Source organism: Hippocampus bargibanti, linkage group LG15 (assembly GCF_051943395.1).
Source record: "Hippocampus bargibanti isolate YZ-2025 linkage group LG15, ASM5194339v1, whole genome shotgun sequence".
NCBI lineage: Eukaryota > Metazoa > Chordata > Actinopteri > Syngnathiformes > Syngnathidae > Hippocampus > Hippocampus bargibanti.
In genome coordinates this window covers 3,299,013-3,315,334 of record NC_142748.1, presented here as the reverse complement: position 1 = coordinate 3,315,334, position 16,322 = coordinate 3,299,013, and the positions used below count along the sequence as shown (strand labels likewise).

The window sequence follows — 16,322 nt, the reverse complement described above, 5'->3', positions numbered from 1 at the left end:
TTCGGACAAGTCATTAAAAAAAGGCATGTGAGATGTTTTGTTAGCCGTCGGAAAGGTCTTCTTGTTAAAGCATCAGCTTCAGAGACATGTCTAGACAATATTAAGATATCACAAACAGGGATTTACAATATTTTTCTGCAGTGTATGCCACTTTGGTTTTTAAAGTGTACCTTCGATGACTGGCTTGTTTTCATATAGAGGGCTCATAAGGTGCTTCGATGAAGCTTCAATGGTGGCTGCACTTACATTATGCATATAGTAGATGGTACTTTGCTAATGGTAATACAATACAATACAATACAATACAATACAGTTGTTTTTTTATATTATCGACCTTTCACGACCACTTTAACAAAGGGCTTTATAGAACATTTAAACTACTACATCCAAGAAATAATATACCAGGTGGATCGGATTCTTGCACTGTCAGCTTTTGAGACAATTGAATGATCTTAGGCACATCTTACAGAGTAGATAATGTGCTATTTGTGATCTTCTTAAAACTCAACACCTGTTCAAATGTAATCCAGATGGATGATTATTTTTAGTACTTCCACTTGGAAGGACGGTGGAAGGAAGCGCATTTGAAGCACATTTGTTTTGCAGTTCAGGGTTTGAAACCCGGCTAGCAGTTCACAAAGTTTGTATGTTCTTTCTGCCTATTGTCTCCCAGGACTGTTTTTACCTGCAAGTGTCTTGCGACTGGTTGGTGAGGCACTATCGATTGTTTTGGTCTGATATCGTAACATTTTAGGCGCTAACAAATCAGAACTGAAATACAGTACATTTCATCCATCCTGCTGATTCAATTGTATAGTCAATAGAGCGCAACGTCGTCGCAAGATACCAAGTCAAACAAGCCATTTCAAATGTACTTGCTATGTTGTGTTTCCACAAATTTACAACATTATTTAATACAGTGACTCTTATTTATCGCGCATTTTCCAAATGGCTTCTCCAACATTCCACTGGGAATATTGCATGTGCCCAACACATCAACAGACCATCTGTGTTTTGCTTCCATTAGACTGTAAAAATGTGAAAGACAGAAGCAGCTGTTGTAGTTGTCAGGCTGCTGTTTCTGTTCACGATAAAATTTAGCACCTCATACTGAAAGAAAAAGGCCAGGGAGAATTTGTTTACTCCAACTCATATTTAAAGGACAACCGACGTCTCCGGACAAGTTGTGTCCACAATTTGTAAAATGTCTTCAAATGACTTCTGCTATTCTTCTATTTTACAAAGATTCCACCACATATAGCTATATTTTACGTTTTAAGACTCTGGCTGAATACTCCGGAAGTCTTGTTTTTGAGTTGGTGACGAGTCCGTACGTTACGTCACTGAAGGAACGCCCCTGACCGAAAAAAGGACACAGTGTAGCAGTTCTTCCATCACGTCAATGCAGTTTGCGGAACTTTGGTCTGAAAATGTCGTGTAGGACCAAAACGAGGCAGAAGAGGGCGACAAAGTTCCATGTAAGGAATTAATCAGCCTGTGGAAACGGGCTGATTAATTCCTTACACGGCTTTCTCGCCATGTTCTGCCTTTTTTGGGTGCGACATTTCCCAGCCTCAAAATGACATGGAATAAATTCTTTCATCGATTGCAAACATGTATGCTTTCTTCTTCAGAACTATTTGAATCATATTCATAACTGGATGAGTAACAAGAAAGCATATTCTCCGAATCTGAAGTCATTGTTTTGATTATCGAGCAAGGCAAGACGTCTTGCCGTGACACCACGAACATGGGGGCGGGACCTTCTGAAACTGGCCACTTCCGGTTTCAAATTGAAGTATTTTTTAGACACTAAGTAATTTTTATGGGTGTTTTGCATTTGACAAAAAATGTGTTTTGGGTATTTTAGATGCTATAAAATGTTTTTCTGATGTCAGTTAGGAAACAAAAAAGTGACGTCGGTTGTCCTCTAAGATAAACTAATAATGCATATCATTTGTGGCTTTAAGATCACTCATAGAAGTGACCACGGAATAGGAAGTCTGGGTGGCAGAAAATGGTAGAAACTGGAAGGATGGATGGAGAAATTCTGATCAAAACAAAACAACAGGAAGCTACATGCAATCAAATCGAATAGTGACGAAATAGAGCTGCAAAGACCAGGAGAGGAGAGAACATAAAATCATCTGTCGACCAGGACTTTTCCCTTCATAAAGAGCGGCCATCAATCTTTTTATCATTCAAGTTCTTGAAGAGCAGCGGGCGGTAACCACATACGTTTGCGTTAGTTATACGCTACCCCTGGAAAATCTCACGCCACAGCAGGAAGAAGATGATCAAGCTCTCACCTTCATTTTTTTTATCACAATTGCCTATCACCTCCCTGGTTCCCTTTACTCTGTTTTTTTTCTTCTCCCTCGCAACCGTCTTTGTCGGAGACCATTTTGAGGAGAGCGGCAGACATTTAAGTGTGTCGCGGATGATGCGATGTAAAGACGAGATGAATCAGGCACAAAGGCAAGAAATGAGTGGAGGGCAAAGCTGACTGATGAGAAGATTAAACATGCGAGGTAAAGGCAGAACATTAAGACCACCCACCCACCCCCTGCCACCTGCACTCCACACCCTCGCAGACAGACAGAGTGAAGAACTAAAATGCGACAGTTACAAAGGAAAAGGAGCAAAGGAGAAGGGGGAGAGAGATTGACAAATTACACATCACCTCAAGAGCTCATCGGGGCATGTTGAGGCTAAAATCGCCGCACTCTTGTCACCAGTAAAATTGGGATGATGAGAACAGGCCAAATTCTTATCCCACCACTCACACATCATATTTAGCTGCCAAAGACACATTGAGCAAGCACTTTTTTCCAATGTGTTCTTTTTCTTTGGATGCTAAACTGTAAAGGTCTTCCGTTATCTTGGTGCTCTGAGTAGCAACACAATTGGCCTTCCATCGTATGTTTAATCTAAGATTGATGGATGTGAGACCAAGATGAGTGTAATTAGCATCATCGTTGTGAAAAATTAATCATCGCCATCATCACCATTATCTCCCTCCTGCAACCAACCCGCCATTATTTATAAGTATATTTTATGCGGGTTCCATCAGCATTATCTGCGCTGCAAAGCACAACATCTATTTGCTTGAAACGTGCAACTTACACATATGCTGGAAATTAACTCATTGACTGCCAGACGATGTGCAAAAATGTGTCCACTCCAGTGCTAGGCTTTTTGTCATTTTCACTCAATTTGCACGACCCACAGAATATTGAGTTTTAGGACTACAAAAACATTCAATTCAGCGTAAGAAACTTTAGACCACAGGTGTCAAAATCAAGGCGCGGGGGCCAAATCCAGCCCACCACATTATTTTTTTCGGCCCGCGAAAGCAAATCAAACTCGTGAAATTCCATGATGCTTGCTAAAATCCTAACCAAAATGTCACATTTTTGGATGTAAACGACAATAACAGTCATTATTCCTGACTTCAGATTTGAAAACTAGTTATTCATTAATTTGTTGTGCGCTCTATATGTAAGATGTGGTGGGAATTAAACAGGAAGGAAACGATAACTACAATGTGGCCCGCGGCGTTGCGTTAGACTCTCTTCTTTCATCAGAAAAAAAAGAGTTAATTCCTAAATCATATGGGTCTGGAGTTATATGAGCTTGAAATGGTGGTGGCTGTACAAAATACCATATACAGTAAAGTCTCGTTATATCGATATCGGATATATCGATAGTCCCGGTGATATCGATACTATTTCTATGCACGCACGGAGAAAATTACATGCAAACAGGGTCGGATATATCGATAGTCCCGGTTATATCGATATTTTTTCAGACTCCCTTGAATATCGATATAACGAGACTTTACTGTAATACATACATATTGATTTATGTAGCGCTTTAACAACAACTGAAGCTGTAACAAAGCGTTAACATGGACAAAAGGAAAATGCTGCCCCCTTGTGGACGGGAAAAAAAACATTGCCAGAGGTCTGACCAGCGCTTCATTGGCACTCCCCGCAAGAAAAAAAAAAACAAATAAATTCGGGAATGGCGCTCCATTTCACACATCAAATTCCGAAGGCAGCGAATGAGTTAACATCAATGAAAATGCACAAAGTATTGCGCCTATCATCACATTGGATACAATTTGACAGTGAATCGGAAGGTCCAGCACCACTCATGGCAAAGCAAAGCTGGGCACCTATGAAGTTAACCCCAATTTAGCCATTAGCTTATAATAAAAATTCAAGGTGCGGTGACAGATTCCACTTGGAATTTCTCCAGGGGATGGCAGCCCACATGGCGCCCAGCCTCGGTACACAAGCCTCAGAAACGTACCCGTTATGTGTCTCAATTATTCATTTGAGCGGCTTATTTATGTGGCTGCATATGCTGAATATTAACGCCGTTGAGAAGGCAAACCCCATTCATGCGCTAACTGGGTGCTTCTTCACTATAGCGGGTGGACAATGCTTATATTGACACGTGAAGTATATTTGAATTTAGCTACGTTTAGATTTGTCTCAATAAATGGTGATAATTGCAACTGCTGCACATGGAACAACTTTGCAATTCTTCGTATGTGTCAATTTGTCCGCCGCAAGTCAGAAATTAGCGCAGCGGCCATCTTTTTTGGTGTGGAAAATCAATGGTCTAATACGAGGAACAAGTGTCAGGTTAAATTCATGATTCATTTTAGTCGTCGGGCTTTGCTGTGGAGGTTGTGAGGGTCTCATCTGCATTGCCTCGGCATTCATCATCGCTATCTTTCAAACATATCGGATGACGATGAATAGGGGGAAATTAACAAGAGGGGTCCGAGCAAATGCAGGGAAGAAAAGAAGAGCGGAGAGAGTGGTGGTTAGGGGGCGTAGGTAGGATGGGGAGAATTGCAGAGATGGATGATGCTCCAAAAAAAAAGCTAACATGCTAAGATATGCTAGTAGCTTGACATCATTCGTTAGTCAAGGTCCTCATTATAAAACATACTTATCATTTTCGTCATCAATATCCTGTGAAGAATACAGCCCATCATCATTAATTCTGGGTGATATGCAACTTTTTCACATTAAGCGTGTACTGTATAAGGAATTTGGAATTAAAACATGATATAGTTGCCATTTATTTGACTACATTGGCGCTCATATGTTGACTTTGGGCTTCAAATTAGAAAACAAATTGTTAGTGTTGATCAACAATTATTTAGTGGATAATGTGTAGTACAGTGATACCTCAACTTACAAACACCTTATCTTACAAACGTTTCGTCTTACAAACGTCAAATTTCTGAAAATTAATAACATTATAATAAGCACTATTTTCATAATACACACCCACCACGGCTGGCGGAGTGACCTTCGGCGGAAGCACATGACCGAACAGCACCAGAGGTGAAGTTACCAACAGTCCTTATGGAAGGTGACACTCCTTCCATAAGCCATCAACGACCATCAAAAAGGTAAATAAAACTTTATTTTACAGCACAGTTTATTTCTTTATTAACAGTCCTCATGTAATGTGCCTCTCTTTCCCAATAGCAATTCCCTTTGACCTTCGACCTCCAACGCCATTCCATCAAGCCACCAATGACCATCACAAATGTAAATAAAGTGACTTTATGATACAATGCAGTGTATTTCTTTCATTACAAGACAATAGCACATTTATTATATATAGAATAAGGTATGTTGTGTGTAGTTTTAAGGCTTATTTAGTTGAAAAGTATATTTTATGGAAACCCGGGAACAGATTATTTCCATTTTAATGGTTTCCTATGGGAATTTCCTTTTTGAGATACACACTTTTCGCCTTACACACTCTGTCTGGGAACCAATTAAGTTCGTAAATTGAGGTCTCACTGTATAGTTTTATGACGTAATCTGTCTCATCTTTCTTCTGTTCCAAACAAAAACAAATCCCGAAAACAGGCAACCAACAAAATCCTTGTTTCCTAAGAAGTGGAATAAAATCGCAACGTACTTGTTGTTCGTGCGCTACAAACACGCATTTGACACTCCGGCACAACGCAAATGACTTCCTGTGTTGGTTGATGTTCATACAAATGATGCTACCTCCCCTCCTCTCATTATTGCCTCCGCTACTGGGATTATGTAGGAGGGAGAACAGCGCGACCGGTATTATTTGCTCATTATGAGTTCAGGGTGGGGGTTGGTGAGGGTTCTTGGGTGGCCCGAAGAAGAAATGGTCACTGATGATGGAGCGACTCCATTCCCAAGCTTCCCTGATCTTGGTGGAAGTCATTTCAGAAAAAAAGCCAGAGAGAAAAGTGGCTTTAGGGGGAAGGGGTGATAGGGTGTGTGGGGGGGTTGTAGAAGAGAAAATGGAGTAGGAGCTTCGGCATAATGCTACGCAAGCTGGTGGAGGGAGTGAGACAGATGGATGGAGAAGGTGAGTAACAAAAAGTGGAGTGGAGGAGGGTGTAGTAAAGACTTTGAGAGAGGTAAAATGTCAGAAGTGGTGTTGAGATCAGCTTTATAACAGCAGCACGTTGTCGTTCCTGAGTTAATTTTAAACTACAAGGTTGCTGTGACCTAACTTATGCCCGGGCTTCAAAAATCCCATTGACTATATAAAATACATTTCATTTATAAGCGCCTTTCAAAACTCCCAAGGACACTTTACAGTCACATGATTTTTTTTTTTTTTTTCCTGCGGGTGAGCAGCGGCAGCAACACGGGGCCGGTGTTCACTCAACCCAGAAGTAACAAAGTAAAAAAAATAATAATAATAAATAATAATAATAATAATAATACATTTCATTTATAAGCGCCTTTCAAAACTCTCAAGGGCACTTTACAGTCACAGGATATTTTTTTTCTGTGGGTGAGCAGCGGCAGCAACACGCGCTAAATAACAACTAATGTGACAACACAAAAACACAGAGTCATTCATTCTTCAGCACTATCTGTCCCCTTTACTTTGTGACATGAAGTAGTTCTAGATGACAGAGGAGAGGATCAAAGCGTCCTTTTCAGCAGTGGATCAGGTATGTCATGGTGTAATGTGCACGTCTAATACAAGCTAAATGTTCAAAGCAAACACGCAGCTGAAGCATCCTTGGACGAAAAGAGATTGATTCCTGTCCGACATAAATCCGCTTCAATTCCAAGCCGCGACAGTATATATACACACACACACACAGTATTTTCCGGTGCATAAGGCGCACTCCCAAGGAATGATTTTTTCTTTTTCCATACTATATATATATATATATATATATATGTATACAGGTTCATTGCTCGTATAACCAGCACACTTTTGAAAAGCAGCACGTGAATGAGAATGTGAGCAATAGCCTTGACATATACTTAAGGGTGGGGTGGGGTGCCTTTATGATACTGCCCAGTCCTTTAAACACTCGGCCGGGGCGTTCAATCACAACAACTAGCTCACCTTAACAACAATGACTCCAGTAACCTTGGCCATCCATTAGGCTGTCGAAGAACAAAAGCCTCTTTCCAGAGGGAGCCATTAGACAAATATAGCTCTGGGAAGGAAAGTTTCCAATGTGCCAAATGGGCTGAACTTTCTATTGGGTTCAAGAGCTGGACAGCAGCCGCCCTGAGACCAGCCCAGGAAGAGGCCAATAATGGGAAATTAGCACAACACACACAATGTTACATTTTTAAGATTTTGAACAAGTAACATATACTGTATGTGTATTAAATGAATATCGATTCATAGAAAGGTTGTGAAACTCATTTTTTGCCGCGGGCTACATTGTTGTTACGGGTTCCTCTAGGGGGCTGTTCTGAATTTGGGGAAGCCATTAGAATGTTTAATCCCTTCCACATATTCCATGCTAAGCACACAATAAATTAATAAATAACAAGTTCTAAAATTTGAAGTTAAAAATGATTATTGTTATTGTAGTTTACATGGACAATTTGAAATTTTGGTTCAGACTTTAGCCAGCATCATGGCACTTGACCTGCTCTATTTGCTTTCGCGGGCCGAATAAAATCATGTGGTGGGTCACATTTGGCCCCCGGGCCTTGACTTTGACACCTGTGGCCTAAATAAACATTAAACATGACAAGGGTAGAAACCCGGGAACATCACCTAATGGCGGTCCACGCACCGGTGTCATCTAAAACGATCCCCTTTGGTAATGATGCTAATAAATGCAAAGTTGGATTTGTTTTCATGGGCCGAATAAAATGATGTGGCGGGCCAGATTTGGCCCCTGGGCCTTGACTTTGACACCCTGATTTACAGTGTGTCTATGCTTATTTTTTTTAACTTGGGCCATATATCGCTCTCACTTTAATGCAGCCACAAACAACACAATTGTAAAACTTGAAACAGAGAAGTAACCAATGAGCGAGATTTCCTTTTTTCATGGCAACATGGCTGTGTGTGTGTCACACAATCACACCTCAATGAGCATTTTGCCATCGCGTTGGTGCAAAATTGTGATAAATTCTTCACTTATGGATACGTCCGCTTTTAAAGCATGGCAATGGTGACCACCTTGAATTCCAGCTGAATAAATGAGCTGCCAAATGGCAGGAAGCAAGTCACTTTTCCTGCACTGAGCTGGAGCAGAAAATGTGAGTTGCTGTCCATTGCAAATTTTACAGAGTGTAGTGTGAAAAAAAGGGTCACTTCTGAATCTATTTTGGGATACATATGCAATATGTTCAGCACTATAAGGCACTTCGGAGTATAAGGTACACTTTCAACGAATGGCCTATTTTAAATTTATTTTAAACTATAAGGTGGAATTGGATTATAAGGCGAATTGAATTGGGGCCTCAATAGTAGCTGTGGTTCTAATATGCAACCACTTGATGGAATTATGCTAAAGGAGATACAATACAATATAGCTTTATATGTATTGACTTTATAAAGGTTTCACAGCAAACAAGCGTCTGACCGAACCATGAAAACACGACGTACAAGAAATGAGAATACTGATCCAATCATAAGGAAGATCAAATTTGAAGGCTCTTTACCTGTTTCTGCCTGTGCAGTGAGACCTCAACTTACGAACTTAATTGGTTCCCAGACAAAGTGTGTAAGGCAAAAAGTGTGTATCTCAAAAATAAAATTCCCATAGGAAACCATTAAAATGAGAATAATCTGTTCCCGGGTTTCCATAAAATATACTTTTCAACTAAATAAGCCTTAAAACTACACACAACATACCTTATTCTATGTATGAAAGAAATACACTATATCATAAATCACTTTATATATTTGTGATTTATGGCTTGATGGAATGGCGTTGGAAGTCGAAGGTCAAAGGGAATTGCTGTTTGGAAAGAGAGACGCATTACATGACAAATGTAATTAAAGAAATAAACTGTGCTGTAAAATAAAGTTTTATTGACCTTTTTGATGGACGTTAATGGCTTATGGAAGGAGAGTCACCTTCCATAAGGACTGTTGGTAACTTAACCTCTGGTGCTGTTCGGTCGTGTGCTTCCGCCGAAGATCACTCCGCCAGCCGTGGTGGGTGTGTATTATGAAAATAGTGCTTATTATAAGGTTTAATTTTCATAAATTTGAGGTTTGTAAGACGAAAAGTTTGTAAGATAAGGTGTTTGTAAGTTGAGGTCTCACTGTATATTCTCTGTATTTTGTGTTGGACTGATTAAATGTCATATGCTTGGATTTGCGTGTTTGTATTGATACAATTTAGGACGATAAAAAAATGTCAGACAGCTGTCCACTCAAGATAAGAATTCACATCAATTATGTAAAAGCTGAGTCGGGCTGAGCTGGGTAGCAAGACGCCCCTGATGTTCAGTTAGCACTAAGGATCTGTCACCTGTCTCTTCCTGTTCTTCATGGTTTTGCCCGGCTCACGTTACATTTGTACCTCCTGGCAATTACGTGGGTGTGAGGATGCGCAGCTGAGCGTGTCTGCGTGTGTTTGCATGCGTGTCAGGGAGTCGGCGTTTAAGTTTAAAGCCGGGTGAATGTGAAAGACTCTGTATAACTTGCGGGATAAGTGGACAAAGCAAAAATGAAGCAGCAGCTGAGTTTGTTTGACAATAATTTGGGGCAAAGTGCCAAGTTGTAAAAAGGGAATGACTACAAATTGTACAGGTGGTTGAAAGTGATAGGATGAAGAGAATTTTAGGAACAAAGTACCACAAATGTTTTTTTTTTTTTCTAGTCTTGAAAAAGCGAGGCGCCAAAAAATGTCTTCTGTCATAGTTAGTCGAACAGAAAAAGAGGCAATTCTGTTTCCATTTCCTGTCACTCAATCGTGTGAGAAACAATGCAATTGCAAGAGCAGAAAAATGTCATGCTTTCCGAGTTGTGGCTGTTCATAGTAGAACAATACGACATATGACCTAATTGATTCTGTCATCATGAGATATTTGGATACTGTCATCACTAAGGTCACGGGTGAGCAATATGAGTATATCCAAGCTGAGCCCAGATAAGAAGTGGGGTACACCCAGGACTGGTTGCCTACCCCCTATTATTCTCTAAAATCTCACCTAGTCACTCTTTCTCTGCTCAAGCCAAAGCCTAATACAAAATAGACAGAATAGAAGATATCATATTCAAATGTTTCATGCTGTTCTATGCTTATCTGGCCGAACACAAGGCCCTCAATAGAAGCACAGAAAACCTGGGTTCAATCTGAGGTGAACAGACACACCCTGTTGTACTATCATCCTCGGGTAGGAGATCTGGCCTTGGGCGAAATTTAGGACTTGGTAACTCCTTCACAGTAAGAGCTCATTAGCCAGGTTACAAATCTATCAGTTCATGGAAAGAAAACCCATTAAAATGTCTATGTTCTGTTGGTTTATGAATGTTGGTGCATGGGACGTCGAGGGGCGTGGTATTCAAATCAAGAAGTGTGTTTTACTCATGTACCACTTAAATGTGCATATACTCTCAATAAATAGCTTGGAAGAGGACTGCAGATGTTGGTCTGCAACCCCTGCCGGCAGTAAAAGACAATCTACCTCTGTTCGAGCCTTTATTCACAGTGTCTGACCAAACAAACATCTCTGACAAAGCCCTATCGAATATAATTTTATCTACACATTATTTTTTTCATCAAAATTTAGAAAGCAATGATTGAGTGGATGATTATTTCTGGTGATGTCAAAGCAAATAACTGTAAGACGAATGTGTGGTTTAAGATATCACAGGAAGTCACAAGAGGAAGTCACCTTCATGCACCCTAAACGGGATAACATGATACACAGTCCACTGTTGTAACAGCTGTCCCAGCTAAAAAGCCTTAAAAATTCATTGACAGTACGAATGAATATTTTTATGACGTTTTGAATTTAACGGCAAGGCGTATCACGCACAGGTAAACATATCGCAGAAGTATTTCCAAACATATCCATGAACAATGTTTCCAAGTATTTTTCTGCTGCCTTTGGATCCCTCACACAATTCCATCACGTGCGCTTGCAAACGATTTACCTGATAGACGTGGTAGGCGTTTGCAGCTCTACCTTGCAGGAACACAGAAGGGATCCATACGTTGATGAGAGCGCGATGGGCCCTTTGGGGTGACACAAACAAACAGGTAAGGCTTCATCAATGATGGCCTATTACGTCCATCGTCATAGTCATAATCGTCAACATCAACGCGTACTGAGATGAGCGGGAGATGATAAAAAATAAATAAGTAAATAAATCAGGTCATCTTTGTGGGTGCCACACGGTCAGAAGACTGGACTAAACTAAGAGTAAGACATTACTGGATTTAGTTTTTTGTCTTCACCACATCAAATTGGATGCACCTGTCTTAAAAATAAGCATCAAACATTCACCGAAAGAAATATAAAAAAATACATAGAATGGATGATGTACATTGAGACCTCAACTTACGAACTTAATTGGTTCCCAGACAGAGTGTGTAAGGCGAAAAGTGTGTATCTCAAAAAAAAAATCCCATAGGAAACCATTAAAATGGGAATTATCCGTTCCCAGGTTTCCATAAAATATACTTTTCAACTAAATAAGCCTTAAAACTACACACAACATACCTTATTTTATGTATAATAAATATGCTATTGTATTGCAATGAAAGAAATACACTGCATTGTATCATAAAGTCACTTTATTTACATTTGTGATGGTCATTTATGGCTTGATGGAATGGCGTTGGAGGTTGAAGGTCAAAGGGAATTGCTGTTTGGAAAGAGAGGCGCATTACATGAGGACTATAATTAAAGAAATAAACTGTGCTGTAAAATAAAGTTTTATTTACCTTTTTGATGGTCGTTGATGGCTTATGGAAGGAGAGTAACCTTCCATAAGGACTGTTGGTGCTGTTCGGTCGTGTGCTTCCGCCAAAGATCACTCCGCCAGCCGTGGTGGGTGTGTATTATGAAAATAGTGCTTATTATAAGGTTTAATGTTCATAAATTTGACGTTTGTAAGACGAAAAGTTTGTAAGTTGAGGTGTTTGTAAGTTGAGGTCCCACTGTACATTTTGAAGTGCAAGTGTGAATTAAAGAGTCTTGAAAGTTTTAATGACACTAACAGTTTGTCAATTCTTCCTTTATCCAGAAATCAATTGGCAATTCTTACGTTTCAAAATCGGAGAGGCTGGGATCATCTGACGTCTGACTCAAATCCCCTGGGACCTAAATAACCAATAAAAAATATATACAAGTGACTCTAATGCATTACTGTCACAAGTCCTTCAACAACTCTCATGCAGAAACATAAACTTGAAATGTTTTAACATTTATGGATATTGTCGTGTCGGGAAACAGTTCTGATGCGAGAATATGCCATCCCTCTCTGTGATTGTGTCCGTTGGACATAATGTGCGGGAATCTATCAGCCCTCTGCTGATTTGCAACAGTCCATATGTTGACGGTCTGGGTGATTGTCTGCCTATCCTACTCATCTAAAGTTGACTTATCGTGGTGGGGGGAAGTGGGTGGGAAAGCTGCACACACATACACACACACACACACACATGCACGCACACACAATCACGCATGCACCCACAAAGAACCACACCCACCCACACTCAACCATACCCACACACACCCGCCCACGCACTCACACACTCATACTCCCTCTCACCCACTCCCACGCACGCACACCCACACAAACGCTCGCACGCATGCACACACACCCACTGACACATACCCCCCCACACACACACACACACACCACACACACCACACCCCCACATACACTCCCACACGCACAAACCTATACTACCCCACATCCATACACAACCACACAAACCCACACTCAACCATACCCACACACACCCCACTACTCACACATACATACTCCCCCACACCCGCACCCAACCAAACCCAGACCCTCACACAGACACACACCAACACCCCACATCCACACACACACACACACACACACACCCTGACCATGGCCGGACTACTTTGAAGCTGCCCAGCATGGCGCTGTAAGTCGCAAAAGGCTTACACATATACCGAACTGAACACACCCACTGAGGAGCCCATCTAGGAAATGCTGGAGTGAAAAGATACAAAAGTTCACCTTTGTTCACCTTTGACTCACTTTAGGAGTATTGCATTATCTAACACAACAGATGGTACGTATGTGTGTGTTCTACGTGTAAACAGATGTTAGTGTCATGTGATGTTTACGTATACTATCCTGGGGAAAAAATGTGACTTTAGGGAAAAAGAAATATTGATAGCAACTTTGTGTGAACATGCGACAAGCTAAAATGCTTTCAAATTCAAGTTTTAGAGATGGGATAATCGCTGAAAAGTGAGAAAACCGCAGAAAAAAGCTTAATTAAGCCCTTTGCAACAGGGACTGCCATGGCCCTCTGGGAATTGTTGGGTGATTATTGCAGACAATTTCATTGGCATTTTGGGAGCTTTGACACCAGAGAGTACCGGTGTCAAAACCAAGGCCCGGGGGCCAAATGTGGCCCAACACTTCATTTATTCGGCCCATGAAAGCAAATCAAACTTGTGAAATTCCACGATGCTTGAAAACCAAAATTTCAAATTGTCCCATCTAAAGCACAAAAAATTCATGGCATTTTTGACTTCAATTTTGAAATCTAATTATTCATTAATTTGTTGTGCACTCTATATGTAATACGTGGAGGGGCTTAAACAGTCGAATGGCTTCTACAAATTCATAACAGCGTGCGATAGGAAACCGCAACTACAAGGTGACCTGCGGCAAAAAAATGAGTTTGACACCCTTGCCCTAAAATTCGTCAATTTTGGTATTAAAAATGTTCCTATTGCCTAGAAAGTCGAGAAAAAAAAAACAAGGACGTTCTATATGACCATATTTGGACATGGGGGATTTCCTGCCAGAGAGCAAAAACAAATGCAATGAGATCAACACGATGCTACGCTATGCTAAATCATTACTCTGTGTCCTGCCTCGGTTGTTATACTTCACCAAAATGACCGGACATGCAAAGTAGAAAACAATCCAACTGAGTCGCGTAGAGGAAAATATTAATTCCAAATGACAAAGCGGCACAAGTCAAGATCGGAAACAGGAGGATTGGGTCTTTGGGGAAAGAAGTGAGTGTCTGTGAGGACATCTTGTGTGTCGTTATGAACTCACCGGTCCTCTCAGCTCAATAAGTTCCTGTCTCATCTGCACGATGAGGTGGTCCTTGGCCATGAGGGTGCGATAGAGGCGCTCATTAAACTCAATCAACTCTCCGTGCATCTCGGCCACCTGGAAAACACACATGGAAACGGGCAGTCGCATAAAAGATCATTCGTACAAAAGTGGGTTTTGTACGCTGCATTAAAAAGAATACAAAATAAAATTTAAAAAGGTGTAAACGACAAAAGTTACAATTCTCAGTATAGGAGGAGTAGTCCAGGTGGAGTGTAATTAAAATTGACAGCAGACAAGATGGAGGAGTACAGTTAAAGGACAACCGACAACATTTTTTTTGTTTCCTAACAGACATCAGAAAAACTTTTATAGCATCTAAACTACCCATAACACGCAGGCTGATATTTTTAGTCAAATGCAAAACACCAATAAAAATGAGTTAAAGTGTCCCAAAACTACTTCAAAATGACCTCGCGAGTTTCAGATGGCCCCGCCCCCTTGTTCGTGATTGTTCACGCCAGGACGTCTTGCCTTGCTCTAGAATCAAAACAATGGCTTCAGATTCGGACAAGATGCTTTCTTGTTACTCATCCAGTTATGAATATGATTCAAATAGTTCTGAAGAGGAAAGCATACATGTTTGCAATCGATTAAAGAAGTCCTCCCGTATCAATTCGAGCAATCAGGACTCCGATGTAGCGTCCCAGATTATGCACAAGATAGCACTCAAGCTCCGTTGGAAATGGGCTGATTTGTCTGCTGGGAATTTGTCTCAACTAGTATCAAATAGTAGTCTTGGTGCAACAGACAACGATTCACCATTGTGTTATTTATGTGTTTTCCTGATAATTTCGCCATCATCACGAAGTTTTCAGACCAAACAAAGTACCCAAAATGCATTGTGTGTCGCTTTCTCGGTCAGGGGCGTCATCAACTCGAAAACAAGACTTCCTGAATATTCAGCGCGAGTCTAAAAACGTAAAATATAGCTATATGTCGTGGAATATTTGTAAAATACGCTCAGTAGAAATCATTTAAAGTGATTTTACAAATTATGGACACAACTTATCGGGAGGTGTCGGTTGTCCTTTAAACTCCATTTTGTGGTGAATGGCTGTCGACGCTGTGGGTGTAGTCCACAGGTATCAATGTCAAGGCCCGCGGGCCAAATCCGGCCCGCCACATCATTTTTTTCGGCCCGCGAAAGCAAATCAAATTTGTTAAATTCCATGATGATTGCTAAAATCTGAGCCAAAATTTCATATTTTTAGATGTCAAGCACAATAAAAGTCATTATTCTTGACTTCAGGTTTGAAAACAAGTTATTCATTAATTTGCTGTGTGCTCTATATGTAATATTTGAAGGGATTTAAACATTCTAATGGGTTCCCCAAATTCATAACGGCCCTCGACAGGAAACCATAACAACAATGTGGCCCGCGGCAAAAAATGACTTTGACACCCCTGGTGTAGTCAATATATTTTTATATATATATATATATAACGAATATATATATATATATATATATATATATATATATATTGTGGGACAGGGTAGTCGGAATTCTGACAGACTGCTAATCAATTGTCTTCAGCTCTAAGGAACCTTGACAGTGCGATCCTCAAATCCGTGCACTCGTGCAAATAGTCGCGACAAACGATGCTTTATGTGTGTGCCTCATCTTCCTAATTTCACCGGACAGCGCTGACGGGTCTTTGTCGGGTGACTGACAGCCGTGGCAGACACACAAGCGTTTTACATGAGGCACCTGCTGCCACAAGCG

The 16,322-nt window shown here is 40.6% G+C and overlaps 1 protein-coding gene across 4 annotated transcripts in view; it reads right to left on the bottom strand.

The window, feature by feature from the left end:
- The window catches only part of snx29 (sorting nexin 29), a 212,765-nt gene that overhangs the window by 125,999 nt on the left and 70,444 nt on the right, over positions 1–16,322 (bottom strand). For all 4 annotated transcript variants that reach the window (XM_089016086.1, XM_089016085.1, XM_089016087.1 and 1 more), the window contains exons 16-18: positions 14,536–14,652; positions 12,523–12,578; positions 11,407–11,488 (exon numbers count right to left, since the gene is read on the bottom strand). In XM_089016086.1, coding sequence (XP_088872212.1) covers positions 11,407–11,488; positions 12,523–12,578; positions 14,536–14,652 — 255 coding nt within the window. The remainder of the gene's footprint in view (positions 1–11,406; positions 11,489–12,522; positions 12,579–14,535; positions 14,653–16,322) is intronic.